The sequence below is a fragment of the Aphis gossypii genome, chromosome 2 (genome assembly GCF_020184175.1).
Source record: "Aphis gossypii isolate Hap1 chromosome 2, ASM2018417v2, whole genome shotgun sequence".
NCBI lineage: Eukaryota > Metazoa > Arthropoda > Insecta > Hemiptera > Aphididae > Aphis > Aphis gossypii.
In genome coordinates, this window is record NC_065531.1 from 39,385,115 (window position 1) to 39,401,211 (window position 16,097).

At 30.6% G+C, this 16,097-nt stretch overlaps 2 protein-coding genes and 1 long non-coding RNA gene across 8 annotated transcripts in view; 1 reads left to right on the forward strand and 2 right to left on the reverse strand.

Moving 5' to 3' along the window:
• Positions 1-356: 356 nt before the first annotated feature.
• LOC114131368 (gustatory and odorant receptor 63a) lies at positions 357-15,515 on the forward strand. The gene is made up of 7 exons (XM_027996563.2): positions 357-555; positions 2,944-3,200; positions 6,697-6,969; positions 10,403-10,705; positions 13,827-13,901; positions 15,084-15,173; positions 15,238-15,515. The coding sequence occupies exons 1-7, from the start codon at positions 438-440 to the stop codon at positions 15,340-15,342; spliced, it is 1,221 nt and encodes a 406-aa protein (XP_027852364.2). The 5' UTR covers positions 357-437; the 3' UTR covers positions 15,343-15,515.
• On the reverse strand, positions 6,812-13,971 carry LOC114131369 (uncharacterized). Of its 5 annotated transcripts, XR_007604490.1 has the most exons (5): positions 13,525-13,971; positions 11,813-12,003; positions 10,935-11,121; positions 7,300-7,536; positions 6,814-6,947 (listed from the first exon to the last, which is right to left on the reverse strand). It is a non-coding gene; the product is annotated as an uncharacterized LOC114131369 (long non-coding RNA). The 5 variants fall into 5 exon arrangements; XR_003592990.2 differs by lacking the exon at positions 7,300-7,536 and having other exon boundaries at positions 6,812-6,947; XR_007604492.1 differs by lacking the exon at positions 6,814-6,947 and having other exon boundaries at positions 6,963-7,536; positions 13,568-13,971.
• The window catches only part of LOC114131289 (E3 ubiquitin-protein ligase UBR4), a 32,133-nt gene continuing 31,424 nt past the window's right edge, over positions 15,389-16,097 (reverse strand). For both annotated transcript variants that reach the window (XM_050201884.1, XM_027996466.2), the window contains exon 72: positions 15,389-15,638. In XM_050201884.1, coding sequence (XP_050057841.1) covers positions 15,574-15,638 — 65 coding nt within the window. In that variant the 3' untranslated portion in view covers positions 15,389-15,573. The remainder of the gene's footprint in view (positions 15,639-16,097) is intronic.

Consider the following 16,097-nt stretch of genomic DNA (forward strand, 5'->3'; position numbering starts at 1 on the left):
GTCGTCCTCTAACGCGTTTATAATAATATATGTGTACGCTAAAAAGCTTGCTATTTATGTATAGCTAATGGATATAATAAATAGCTATATACACTTGCTGTAGGTCGTAGGTATATATATATGTAGAGATATAGGTTAAAAACGTTCGTGCATCGATCTTAATCGCGTGTACTTTTTAATATTAATTTATACTAAACATGAGCCAATACGATATGCGCTACAAAAATATGATATTATCCGTCAAGTAGATAATTAACAAAAAAAAAAAGTGTTTAAAACGTTTTATTTTTGCGAGAAAATAATACAAACAACGACGTGATTACATATTTTATTGAATACATTTACAACACGGAATGAAATATTCGTGAATCGTATCGATATAATATGTTTATGGTGTCGTCAAACTCAGTAAAATATTTTTGGTACTTAGTAGAAATATGTCGACGGTTGATAACGTGCCGGTAACTACACGTTCGTTTTTCGATCAGCTGTGCGGTCCGTTCTTCACGGCGTTTCGCATTTTGGGCATCTGTCCGTACACGAGAAATCGAAATGGTACCTACTTTGTTAACAGTATACTATTAAATATTATATATATATATATATTTGTTTTTTTTTTAACTATTTTGTAACCAGATTATGTCATTAAAATAGTATAGTTCATCATTTTTTTAAATTTAATTTTTTAATTCAATTATTTTGTATTAAGCGCAAAGCACGAGGTAATTTGCTCAGTAATCACTAACTCGAGGCCGACGTTATCTATAAAACTTAAAAAATAAATACCTACATACGTTTATACCTTAGAAATATCGCTAAATATATCCAGGACGAAAGACATATTTTAAGGACCGGTCGAATATAGTTTTCTCGGCCCAAATTTTTTTTGTATAGTCCACTTGCACTGAAGATAGTCTAGGGGGGTTCGTGACGCGCATTTCGTCATAATTAATTAGCCCTAATTATTCTTTCTCCGTCCGTATTATTAATACATCATATAAATTATAAGTATTATTCGTATGCGCGCATGGCCAACTCTTTGTCTACGATACGATTTCGGATTGTTGGCGGTCCGCCGCGGTATACCGACGATTTAAACCATTTCGCATTTTCGCATTCGACTCGTGAGTACTGCACCGTTTTCACTAGATCTAAATATATATATATATATATACACACACACACATATTATACATATTGTTCATAGACTATAACAATTATTGTTAACACTGCATTCTACTCCTATTGTCGTGGAAAACGTTTGTTTAAATACGTACCTCGATGGTGGCTATCTCCATTATAATATAATATTGTGTGTAGTGTGCGGCGTTTACTGTTATTATTATCATCGTCATCGCCGTTACTATTATTATCATCATCATCATCGTCATCGTTGTCGTACATATTATTATTATTATTACATAACCATGTACTCTTCGTGCATTTACTATTTTTCTGCGGAGACCGATATTTAATAGTGGCTTTCAAAACGGTGACAGGCCACGCGAAGTATTCCTGCGAATAATGTCTTTTTTTTTTAATGCTTTAATTTAATTTTTTACATCCAATTCATACTTTCCTGGTAAAAAAAAAACGATCCGAGAGGATAACAAATGTAAAAGTACAAATTATAAAGTATAAAACCACTACGAACCGTTGTACCGTATATACAATGTCAAGCACACATCAGAATAGTTGCCTCGCCCTGCCTGTTAACCTGGCCTACATTATCACGGAAATGTGATATAGGTAGGTACCTACCATAATTTATTAATTGTTATTATACTATCGTGTGTTATAATAATTAATACGTTAATTTCTTTTAAGAATTGTACGTATAACGGCGAGTACACTGCAACGTAATGGGTACGCGCCCCCTACACAGCATTTTGATTCATTACTGCAACGGTTATGCTGTGTGTGGAAATCAGGTCAATTAAAATCCAGACATATTGAATATGGATATTCGTGCCTATATTTGTTTGAAACATGCCTTCTTCATCAGCTCTCCAAAAATAAAACGAAAACATCGATATGTTTTAAATCTGCCATTGAATCAGTATTTTAAATGTTTAACGTAGTCCGACATCACTCACGTTCATGAAATTTTCCCCGTCATATCGCACCGCCAAAATGTTACCAATATTTTGTATCAAATTTGTAATTTTTTTTCACGAAGATTGAAAAGAGTTGTAAATTGAAGTTTGAATTCTGACAATTGACCAATAATTATATCTAGAGCGAATTTTAACAATATACTATATTATATATAAAGAAAAATCGTTAATAATAATAAAATTATAATCTTTACGTGTCTGTGCAAATTTCAATCACGAGACGTGAACTTTTAGTTCAAATCGATAAAACGAGCTAGGTAATAAAAAAAATCACAAAAGTTGATAATTTCTAATCAAAACGTCAAACAGAAATAGAAAGTCTGAAACCACGTCAAGACCTGCAATATAACACATTCGTCGGAAACATGTGCTAACATTCGATCACGTATAACCAATTGTGACGGGAAATCAGAAACATTGTCGGGAACACATGTTTCACGCGCGTACCCTATATCCTTGGTTTATCGCCTGCCTACACATAGACTTCTGTACAATACCTCACACAACATATCACTGTTTATAGCATAGAAATCTGTCTATGTATATTATAATATATTAGACGTGTGATATGCTCAGTAATGCTCTCGTATATCGCGTAAAACATATATATAGACTATAAGGTAAAAGATATATTATATATAATATATTAAACGTTATAATAATAATATGACCGGACGACCTTTATCAAAACCGTATGTTTGGGCCTGGTGACGATTTGTCTGCAAACATTTGTGTACAGTTTTTTTGGCACCGACAACTGAAAAACTGCAGAAACGACTGACACGTCGTCTTATATTAATTTATAATAATATTTTCGTTCCCGCAGGAGTCTTCAGCAAGAGAACCGTGTCCGCGTCCTCGGCGTACACGTTATTCTCGGCCGCGGCGTTCGGATACGCCAGCTTTGCAGCGATCAAAACGCTGTCTCGACAACCTCCTCCTTTGGACATGTCCAACTTCAATCGCATACTCTTGAAACTCGGCTACGCCACGTTGGTCGCGCCGTCCGCGATCGTGCCCGTCATCATGTGGTTCGAAACGGTCAAGCTCCAGGAGTATCTACAGGAGTGGCGACAGTTCCAAGTAGGCCGACGCATCCAATTATTGTTACGATAATAATTAAATAATTTTTTTGATTACTGTTGTTCCATGCGCACATCGTTATACTTTATACGATATCTGTACTTATATTATTGTGTTCCGCAGCCCTGCGAGAGAGTGGTCGCCGTACCTACATTCGCCAAACTAAAAATAATTATTAAATATTTCCGTCTCAAACGCGGTCGAAAGAGGTAGACACTATATAATATAATATATATAATATATATGTAATTCCTTTACCATATACTCAATATAGATACTTGGAAAATACGATTTTAACGTCATAGATATGATATTTTCGTTTTACTATTAAAATCCCTTATTTTTTTCATAGGTCGCAAATGAAAATTAGATTATCCTTCTTCCTTCCGTAAATTTCTATGCTAGAATTCAAATCACTTGATTTAACACTTTTAAATATTCATATTATGATATAATAGCAGCAATATCTTCTATAAACTTTTCTTTATTATAGATTAGAATACCTCCAAAATCCATTGATACCTAAACCGTTTATACATTCCTTCACTTTATCATATCTCTTTGCATATCCTATTTTCATGCACTAAAAATAAAATGGTTTCATAATTTTTTTAATTAATCCTCTAATAAATCTTTAGCTAAATGTCACTAAATGGTGGCTTCTTATAATCACGCTTTTTCAATAATACTTTCATTCCTTACTAAATATACTTATTTTGCTCGTTGTATTTTATTTATTAAAATTAAAATAGAAATATTATAAGGATATAAACGTATCTATATTGTAATCTAATTCCTATTCATTTATTTTTAAATAAAAACGTAACACTTCAAATTTGAATATTGTTGTAAGTGCTCAGTAAATTATGTATTGAAATTATACCTACCATATAATTTGTAAGTAATAAACATATTCTAAAGGTTTATTTCGAATACTGCTGATAGTATTTTGTTAGATATCATTTTAAATTTTAATATAACATACATCTATATAAATGGATTATATATATATTATTATGCGCCAACGAAATATAAATAATATAATGTCACGTGACAAATTAATTACCTAATTTTTTAATATTGTGTTACACTCGTTATACGCGTGACTAATTTTTATAACTACATAATAATAGAAAAGGCTAATACAAATATTTAAATAATTTAAAATGATACTTCACTAATAAAGTAAAAATATGAAATATTTAATTAAGTATTTAAAAATTATAAATTGTTGTTCAAATTATAGGTAGTATAGCCAGTACAATTTAAACCTTTTTATACACGTTACATAGATATTAATACATTTTTAGAATATAAAAAAATTAATTAAAACATTTAAAAAAAAATAGTAGATTGATATCCAGGCCTATTGAAAATAACCGTACGAGCAGTATTCATTTTACAATTGTTGTGGATAGTATATTACTAAAAAATCTGATAAAAATATTATCACTTGAAAATACGATTTTACGAACTTGTGTATCCTAGGTTTTACCAATATTTGTAATTTTACCATAACGCCAAATTATTATTTTTTCACTCTTTCAATGTATACTGAATGAATATCCTTCAAATATTAGTAAATTATTGCCTTTTTGGCTTTTGATAAATTCTAGCATCTTTTAATTAAATAATAAAATAATAAAATAACTTAATTCATGAATGTTAAATGCTCACGGCATGCGTTGTAGGTAATGCTATAAAATAGCGGGATATAAGCGGGGTATTTCGTCATGGAATATTTTGACTGGGATATTTTTGTAGGTACACAATATTTCGTCATAAAATATTTATGCTAGGATATTTTTATTTAGGGATATTTTGTCATGGAACCCAATTAATCATATTATCCCTTTTCAATTATTTGAAAAAATAAATCCATGACGAAATTTAATGGTTTGAGAAAGAGAAACCTATATTTTAAACATACAACATATATTTATAATCTCCCCTTTTTAATGTATAACATGTCTGATAATTGTTTATTTTTTTTGTAATAAAAGTCTCCCAAAAAAATTATTTACTACCTTCATAATTTTTATCTTGGTATATACAAATATTGAAGTATATATAAAATAATATTGGTTTTAAACATTTAAATATTATACACGTATGATAGATTCACACACACAGTTTTACATTACCTATAACGGCTATAACCATTTAAACTTTTGAAATATCAAACAGTAAAAAAATTATTCCATCAATAAAACAGATATCCTATACCTTTATATAATTAAGTACTTATACTAAATTGTCCTTTCAACTAGAACATCACATGAATAAAATTTAGTTTCTCTACAATAATATTTATAATATTTAGATTGCTTCATTTATTTTTTACTATGGGTTTTTTTTCTAAATTGAAATAATAACATTATGCAAGTATAATAATATTATAAATTATTGAACATAACAGGATTTGCTACTGTGGCATTTGGGGTTTTTAACTAAAGTCGCTGCAAATGTAAGACATCATCATCAACAACTAAGTGACAAGGCTATACCAAAAGACATTTTATAAATTACATCTTATAAATTTCTTTGAAAAAAAAATCTCTGTATAATAATATCACTTTAATGATGACTATATTTTTTAAATCGTATGAATATGATTTGTATGTGAATAATATTTATTATTGTCATATAGATATTGTTAGAATATGTGTATAGCTTAAACACTATATGTATTATTAATATTAGTAGGCAACTATTTTACTAACATTGTGAAAACTGGAAAAATAACAACATAAAATGAATATTTTAATTTTTACAGACTACAAATGGATTTAATTACATTACAAAATTTATGGAAATGAATTCTAAATGCTCGATAATAAACACGAACAAAATGTTTTGTATCATTATTATTTTTCTATTTCACATATTATTTTTTGGTTGATTAGAATATTTTTTTTAATGTATTTAAATGTATTCTGCAACATTCATAAAAACAAAACATTACACTTTCTTATCAACTTCACACGGATAATTTACTTTACAGACGAATATCTATTTACCTCCTTAAGACAAATGTATTATTGCTACAAAACGTACAATATTAACATAAATTAAATTATGCACAAGTGTACAACAAATCAAATTTTGACATAATATTATAATAATAAAAATTCATTTTAATCAAACAAAAAAAAACCATATTGAAAAACTTTATAAATGCACATTAATTATTACATCAATACAGGATTTAATGTATTTTTCCAAATATAATGCCGGCAGCAATAGCTCTATAAATATATAACATACGCTTCATAAGTATTATGCTATGTTTACTATTAAGCATTATAAGTATACATTAGCCGTAGGTATATTTGTATACTTTATAGACTTATAGCTGAAAGTATAATATTTACATTTTAAGTATACAATTAGCAGTATTAACAATATTATATATTTATATACTGTCCTGTTTCACTGTTTGACTAACGATTATTGCTACTATTATATAGTATTTAATTTTATCTTTTCATCTCAGGACAATTATAACAGAGTGATCGGCGAATCGGATGGTACTTTCAGGATCGCGATCGTCAAGAAACGGGTGAACAGGATTTATCAATCGATACTATTATTCTTGTTGATCACAGGAGTTGCAATCTTGTGGTCGCCATCGACCATAAGCGACGTATTTGTACTCGTTTGCACGATAAAAAGTATTTCGACCATGGTTTTCATCACGGGATTTTGGTTCGTGGGTGCAATTGTGATCGAGGCGACAATCGACGGCTACAAGAAAAAATTACAAACGGTACGAATTATACAAGATACAATAACTTATGATATATCCTTTGCCGTATAAAATATATTTTAATTAATTAAGTCAATATACTTATATATCACATGAAATATTATTTACCACTTTATTAATTATACCTCTATATATTTATTTTAGCAGAATACAGATTAATATTATTTGGTTGCCGAGTTATAAAATTAATAATATGACATATATATTATATAACATATAATGACATATTGTTACATTGTAATAACTTTTAAGTAGGTACTATTATAGTTACAAGGTTATAAAGGATGTTTCTAAAATGATGAAGTCAGTATTATAAGTGTAGGTACTCACTCTGGTAGCCCAATGGAAATTTTTTTAAAATTTTTTCTTATTTTAAAAATATCTCGGCTCGTTCGAATTATTTTTAGAATATTATTTAAAATTTAAAAATAATCGCTTAAATTGTATTTTTGCAAAATTCTCATACGAATTGAGATGTGAAATTGATTTTGAACTTGTCACACGTTTTTTCACGCTTGAGTCGCTGACTAAAAAACAAGTAGTGTGACATCGATTTATTTGAGAATTCTGCAAAATAATAGAGGTGACATTTATTTGTTGTTATTCAATAGACATATTTTAATTAAACTATGTTTTACATTTTCAACTAATACAAATAATAAAATAATAACAAAATTATAAGGTTTACAGATTTTTAAACGATCAAATTTATTGTCATACATTCAAGCTATGTATTTTAGCTTTTGATTGTTTAATAAAATATACTAACGTTTTTACGTTATGCCATAAGTTAAAGATAAAAAAAAACTAATTATTTGTGTATTTATACTGAAATTCGAGATTTTTGGTAATCACAGTAACATAATATTTATTTTGATTCGATAGACGATAAGACAAACATTTTATTTTGTACTTATATTATTTATTTTATGTAATATAATACTTTTATCTTTAATATTAAATTCATCGTACTTCATACATAAACAATATTAGTTGTTTTTATTAAAGACTTATAGTTCAACACTTGCCACTATTGAATATTTTCAATTTAATATGTTTTAAAATTTAAAAATGCTGTTATTTAAATTTTGAATTATTAAATATATACGAACGTTGAATATTCAGAAATGGTTAGGTTAAGATGGTTAAGTGCATCTAAGTTAGCGGGGGTCACATTAAATATATAAATAACTCTTATTGTAGAAGTTGATTTTTAAAATAAAGTGTATTTGATTATAATTATTTTAAAATGCACCACACTGTGTTAATCAAATACATGTATGAATTTGTGTATCACTATTATATAGATGTAAATGACAACAAATAAATTTCATCTCTGCTTTTATCGCAGAGCTCTCAAATAAATCGATGAGCCACCACACGAAAAACACGCGACTAGTTCAAATGTCACATTTCGATTCGTATATGAGAATTTTGTAAAAAATACGATTCGAATGTTTATTTTTTCATTTAAGATAATATTCTAATAATAATTTGAATAAACCCAAATGTTGAAGATAGGAAAAAAATCTTCATTGGGGCACCACACATGGGCTGCACTCTCATACTACCATTTTTATTCATTTCAGAAAAATCCTCCTGCATGTACATAGCTGCTATTAAACATCATAATAATATATTATAATCAAATTTAACTTTTTTCGTACGTAAGCGGGTGATACACATGTAGTTTTTAGTTAATGTGGAGATGTTTTATGATATAAAAATAAAACAAAACGCGAACGAATAAACAGAAAAAGGAAAAAAAGTGGGCGGGTAGATGGGTTTGAACCCGGAAAACCACCCACAACGCCACAAATACAGGCCATCGCTGCTATATGTCATGTCGGCTCCCGTATACATATATAATATATACGTATTATCAACATATACATATATACGTATATACTTTGTAGGTTATTCGCTCTAACTATTTATTTCGCCCGGACCCGTCTCGTCGTCCCTACAATGACCTATAATACGGCTTCGACTAAACACAATGCAAATGGAATACGCATAAAGGAATAGACCATATAATAGAGGATATATAGGTACCAACATGGCTACATCGTTAGTATACAGATGTATATAGAGTGTTATTCGACGACGCGTTTCATACTTTATTACGAGGTCCCCGCAATAATAATGTAGAACGCTAGGTACCTATGTGTATATACCGCTAAACTTTATTACAATGCCTGACGATTATAAATTATAGCAATACGGTGTGTTTCACTCAATATATATATATATATAGTGTCTTACACAAAATATTTCAGCCGAATGGTTAAAACGGGGACTTTTGATGAGTATAGAAAGCACTAAAATACACATTTCAAGCCAATAATATTCTCAAAATGTTTACCGCCTCGGTATGCACAGGCACGCAATAAAACTTATATATTTTTTTTTTAAACGGTAACACATGATTTATTATTATCAACTTCGGATATAGCCCTCATCTTTTCTCATCAATTGACTTTTATAAACAAGCTTATTTTCAACACGATACACCAACGGTTGATTAAAATATATTAAGATTTACAAGTTTCCTGTTGACAAAAACTATTGAGTCCGTTTTGTAATAAATAGAGAAATATTTGACTTTTGTTTCGTGTAAAACAAAATGATTACATACAAAAAATTATGAAATACGACAATACAAAAGGATCCGATTATATAAGGACACGTGCAATTATATATAATTATCAATAATATCTTCTATTAGTACAAATTCATTAGGCAAGCATTCCTTATATTATGACCATGGAAAGAATTTTACCCATTAAACGGCTGGTTTTGAAAAAATTTTTTTAAATATAATTAAAACATTTTTTAGACAATTTGAATAATTAATTAAAATCGTTTTCAATCATTCATCAACGTTGTTATTATTAATTTTCTAAACAAAAACAAGAATATTAATTTACTTAACACGCATAAAATGATTTATTTATTTAAAATATGTAATTGAGAATTTTCCAATTTTTCATTGATTATTTAATTATATTATTACACACGTATACGTCATAATATTCAATATAATATGTTCAATCTATATGAAGGGGGCGTGAGGCTTTTGGAAAAGGGGCGCGTAGAATAGAAGAGGATCTGCACTGTTTTAATATCTAGTTAAACGCACTTGGAGCGAGAGAACATTTTTTAAAGTATATTATGTTCATATATCGTGTGGAATAAAGACAAACACAGATTTAAGTACCTACGTAACATATACACTTTAGAAGTTGCTTTGCGTCAAAGTATATATAAGTCAATTTAAATTTTAAACACGTTACTTGACACATTATTATATGTACTTAATTGTATTATTGTAATCGTAGAGCCGTCTTATAGTTTATAACTATATACTCAATTAACTATATATTATAGCTATATTCAAAACAATATATATATATGATATTCTATACAACAGGACTTGGACGGACAGGACGGTTTGAGATTCAGCGCCCGGTCGATCGAAGACTACCGTCTGCTGTGGCTGCAGATGAGTCGGCTGGTGCACGGGGTCGGCGATTACATGTCGGCCACAGTGACGTTTTGCATATTTCACACGACCGTCGTAGTCGTCTTGAGCGTGTACGCGCTGGCCGTGTGGGGCGCAACGCTCGTCAGACTGCGCCGGTACGAGGCGCTCGCGTCCGCCTTGGTGGCGCTCGCCTGCAACGCCACGTCCCTGTACGTGTACTGCGATTGCGGTTACAGTCAGACCAAAAAAGTCGGTTACCGCTTACCATACAGTATTATTGTTATATAAATCGTATAGTATTAATTTTCCGTCGTTCCCGCACGAACGATATAAATAATAATAATATGTAAATATATATAGGTAGATACATTTATACGTAAGCCTATATCTTGGTGAGACTAAAATCCGTGCACGGATCTCGATCGCCCTCGAATATTCTCTAGGCGATATTATTAAAATAGTGTGACTATGAACTTACTTTTACGGTTTTCGTACACCGTACAATCGTTCAAAGGTAGCTGCTGCAGGTACTGCAGCGGGCCGTTGCTGGACCACTCCGGTTAGGTTATAGTAGGTATACTGCTGCAGGCGACGGGCTGTTCGCATTCAAACAGACGGCATTTCCGGTCTTTATACAGGAACATGACAGTAGATAAAAAATATACCTATTGAATAATATTATCGGTGTTAAAGACATATTGTTAAAAGTATTTAACTGATTTATTATAGGCAGACGACAAAAAAATAAAATAACTATATTTTACTTAATATTATTGTACCTACTCTGTTTTTTTATTACGTTTTACAAAATATGAGTTATTATTTATTTAGTAGGTATAGTTAACTAATTTGAGAACAAAGGGTAATGCGTTTTATAAAACTCTAGTTAAAATATGCACGCATTAAATACCCTACGGAAAAAATCACTAAATACACCCGCAGGACGAAACAAATTTGGGTACCGCCAGTAAAATAGTTTTTCCAAGTCGAATTTTAGCCATATATATGTATATAGTCCACCACTGGGCACGGGTATCACGCATTCACATTGTCATAAATACATGTGTATCATATTTACACATTTTCCACCCATCTGTATTTATATATTTATATATATCGTAAATAGCCTTATATAGGTACATGCCATATTATATTTTTATATTGTATAAGAGTATATGTATTATGTACAAGTGTATAATATGACCTCTTAAGTCGGTAGTGGCCAAAATACAGATAAACTCGTGTCGAGACTGCAATATTATCGATTGCACTAAACATTTGGTATAGCGATTATGGGTGTAGCAGATAAAATAGGTACAATATTGTACTATAATATGTATGTCTTTATATATATACCTATATAGTTTGTTTCGGGGTGTTCGATGAGTCATTAATGCGACAAATCGATAAAACTACCGCTTGCGATTTCTAATAGCTATTGTGACGACTCGATATTCGCGTATCGTTGACGGCATTTTTATCTATTTCAATCAGACGACGAGTGCTTATATTTCTGACGACGTTTAACAGCCTTACGAGCATTTTACCTAGAATTAAAAAAGTTTGGTAAGAATAATATTAATTATTGTTTAGCGTAAAAGTATAAGAGGTGCCTACCGCTGTATGTCGTGTAAAATATATTTTAATTTATTTGGATTAAGACCGCTGTTGTTGGCAAGTTAAGGTGCAACGAGCGGTTGCGCACAATATGGCCGCGCCCATGTATTGTAGGCGCATTTCGAACGTTATAGGTCCATACCTATCTATTTGAGGGGAGAGTAGCAAAACGTGTGACAAAACTACTTTTCTACTTTTATCAAAAATAACGATTAAACACAAAAAATGTATGTTACGGCGCTTTTAAGCACGAAATTTGTTATCAGTTTATTTCATAAGTACGCGTGCAATTATTAATGTCCGGAACAAAAGAAGTTTTATTATCATCATCAGTTGCGTACAAAATCGTTAATAAATTAAAATGACGGAACAGTCTGTGTGATATATAAGTTATAGCCAACTGTAAACATAGGTACAATAAACAATTTTTATTAAAAAAATATATATAAAAATTTAGTCTACATCTTTTTTACATTATAATTATATTAAACTTAATGTGAAAACCGTAGCTTATTTAAATTTTATTACAGACGACTTCATTTTTAATACGGGAAATATTTTTTATTACGTTTTGTTTTAACTTGAAAAAAAATTATAAAAACAAAAGAAAAAAATCAATTCTCAAGCTCATATTTTAGATAATTTAATAATTGTGTATTATTACTTATGTACTTATATATAGGGAGAGACAGTGATGTCAATAAACATTTTCTCTATTCATGTCTCCCACATGTCATTTTTTTTATAAGTAGTTCAATATTTTTCGGAAGTAGACAAGTAGAATGTTTTACAATTTTCACTATAGCCGAGGCCTTCATACAGGATCAGTGTTCTTGTGAATAATGTACAATAAAGCTAACTTTAGGTCTGTAGAATAACAAGAATAAAGTTAAATAAATAATAGCTACAATTATATAAACAAAAACCTATAATAAATCATCAGCAATATGTCCTGCTGTCATCGTGAAGAATTTTTCTAAACCTAACCACCGATGGGCCTACGAAAGTCGGACGACATTTCGGAGAATGTAAGGGACACGGGTATAATACTCATTTTCATATTTTGATCTGGCTTACATAAGGAGTAAACTGCAGTGACTTAAGTAGGAAAAAATTTCAGAAGCCATACAGAAGATTTTTTTTTTTTTGAAGTTAAGTATTCATCGTTTTACAAGGAGTATTTGTATTACTGTCCTGAAGAGAGCATCGTTTATTTAAAGATTTTTGTGGTCTTAACCTCTAACCATCACCACTCATATTTACCCCACTGCAGCCTGCAAGTCATATGATAAATTGATAATTAATTCGTGGTCGGTTTATCGTACATATACTTATATAAATATACACTATAATATATAGATGTAGTAGGAGAGCGCGCATAATTATTATACTGAGGGGGTGAACTAAGCCAACATTTCATCCGTGGTGATTTGTTAATTGTGTAACCTAACCTTCGTTGGCCCGAGAAATCGTTTTGAATAAAATTTGCTCAACTGTATGAACCGGTCGGCTTAACCGGCAATAATCGCCTCGTCGACGTCCGCGTCATTTCGCCGTCCTCTCTTCCGGCCATCACACCGACGATGCAGAGATAATACGCGTATTACCAATGAGGATTTATACGACGATTCGCGACTATATACGATATATACTATAATATACTTTTTAATAATAATCTATACTTATGATACACATATTTGAATACGAGTCGCGTTATTTTTATTTTTTTCATGTGCTATCCTGCCGCTCGCAGTGCGTCGACAACGTGATACTGCTCATATTGAAATTGAAGTCTTCGGCGAGATGGACGACGTCGAATTACATTCAGGTACACGCTCCCCCGCCGTACTCATATCCAATATTATCGACACCCTGCAATACATATATATAATATTATAGTATACGTTAGCATATCGTGATGTCGCACGAGATCCCGGATTTCCGATATCCGCGGACGACAGTCGCGCGCGAACACAATATTATATTATTATTGCGCATTTGTCTCGTTTTCGCTCTCGTCTCCGCATTGACGCGTAGTGTGACGGACACGCACGGCTATAACACGCGGTATTAGCGTTCGTCTGTGCATGTGTTCAACTCAAACGTCAATACATATACCACCTATGTAAACGTTCTCTAATAATACATTATTATATAGACACAAGCGCGCACGCACTGCACCTCGCACGGGCCCAGAGGGGACGCCGCCGGTTACAGTTATCTTAGGGTGTAATGCTAACGTAGGTACAGCCCCGCAATAAGTGAACATGCAGTATATAGACGTGTGCATAAATATGTGTACCTATGTATTAATTATCAAAAGTGGGGTTTAATCAGTACAAATATTTCGGGATGTACGCATATATAGATACTATCTCGGCCCACCAAAAACGTATACTGCAGTCGTTCGGGTGCTCCATTTCGGTTTATCTCAAAAGCGTGACAAGTTTTCTCGTCCGTGATGATGTGTCATTTCAAAAACGTTTCACATCGTCGCACAAAAGGTCTAATGCACGAGCACGGGGATATTATATATATATATTATAATATTTGCGTTCGCAGAGTTCCCTTTAAACGCGGTGATTTAACGAATACTGCAGGTACCTATATAACTCAAATGTATACTTGCCGAGCGACTTACCCCATCATACAACGATATCGATTTTATAAAATGTCAAAAAATAAAATCGCCGTAACACACAATAGTTATAAATAAAGTAAATATATTATGTTGTGTACACATTACACATACATATATTATACTACACACACATACGAGTCACGAGATATAATTTGTGCTTATTTGTTTTATTCAATATTGTTCAATTGAAATTTCAATGGACTGAATTGGGGAGCGGAGATGTGACCAATAATGTTGCCCATAATAGTTTTACGCTCTACACACTAATCGCTTTTCACTGAAGTTTTTAGGACACCTAATAGAAAGAGAATTCCGTTAGTGGGTTGCTCCAATAAAACTATTTATTTTTTCTTTAATAAATTTAAACAGATAACATTATTCTTGAACGCCGTGAATCAATATCAACCAAACGTGAATGTGATCGGTTTTTACGAAATCAACAGAGGATTGCTTGGCTCGGTGAGTGGAGGCGTCGTTGATCAAAGATCACCATCATATGCACTATAAATATTTTATTTTTCAGATTTTATCCTTACTTTTGACGTACCTAATAGTTCTCATACAACTGAATTCTTCGTTTACTACGCCGAGCACTGTAGAAGACAACAACAACACTATAATGACATAATTGGAATGTGGCACATTTATTTTGTTCTTAATAAAAAGAATATTCATTGATACTTATTTAAATATTTTTATTTATTTTTTTTTTTTAGAATTATATTTCCAATTTCTTATAATTAATATACTTATAAAATAATCACATGTAAAATAAATATCGTGAATAAATAATTAAAATAATTTTATAATGGTGATTTTTTTTTTTTTTTTTATCAATTTACTAGGTATAACATATTTTTCATTGACGAAGGTAAGTGTTCAAGAGGTTTTTTATGTGATTCGATGGATCCGCAACATTCAAACCTGGAATAAAATAAATACGATTGTTTTTTAGACAACACAATAGCCAATTAAGTACTATAAATAAAAGACTAGATAAAATATAATACAAAAGTATGTTTTATGATATTTTTGTTAAAGGGTTATTATGAATAAAAAATGAATGTTTAATAAATTTTTCAAATTAAGAAAAAAATGATTTTGAGTTTTAATATTTATAAAAACAAAGAAAAAACGTTTAATTAGCCACATAAACGTATTTTGACAGTTATAAGTTAACTGATTGAAAATTAAAAAAATGTTAATATATAAATACCCAAAACCCATATAATAATATACTCTTCAGAAACGTTTAAATTGTATCAAATTTACATATCACTATTATAAAATACTGGTGAAACTTAGTTTTCAACATTTTAACATCAATACTTTTTGATTGTATTACTTATTTTTTTCAAAATAATATTATTAGAAATCATTTTT

Bases quoted from the DNA above. Each gene is read 5' to 3' on its own strand.
- LOC114131368 (XM_027996563.2), top strand. From the start codon at position 438: ATGTCGACGGTTGATAACGTGCCGGTAACTACACGTTCGTTTTTCGAT. The intron at 556-2,943 runs GTACCTACTTTG...TCGTTCCCGCAG, and splicing joins GTACACGAGAAATCGAAATG to GAGTCTTCAGCAAGAGAACC. The intron at 10,706-13,826 runs GTCGGTTACCGC...TGCCGCTCGCAG, and splicing joins GTTACAGTCAGACCAAAAAA to TGCGTCGACAACGTGATACT.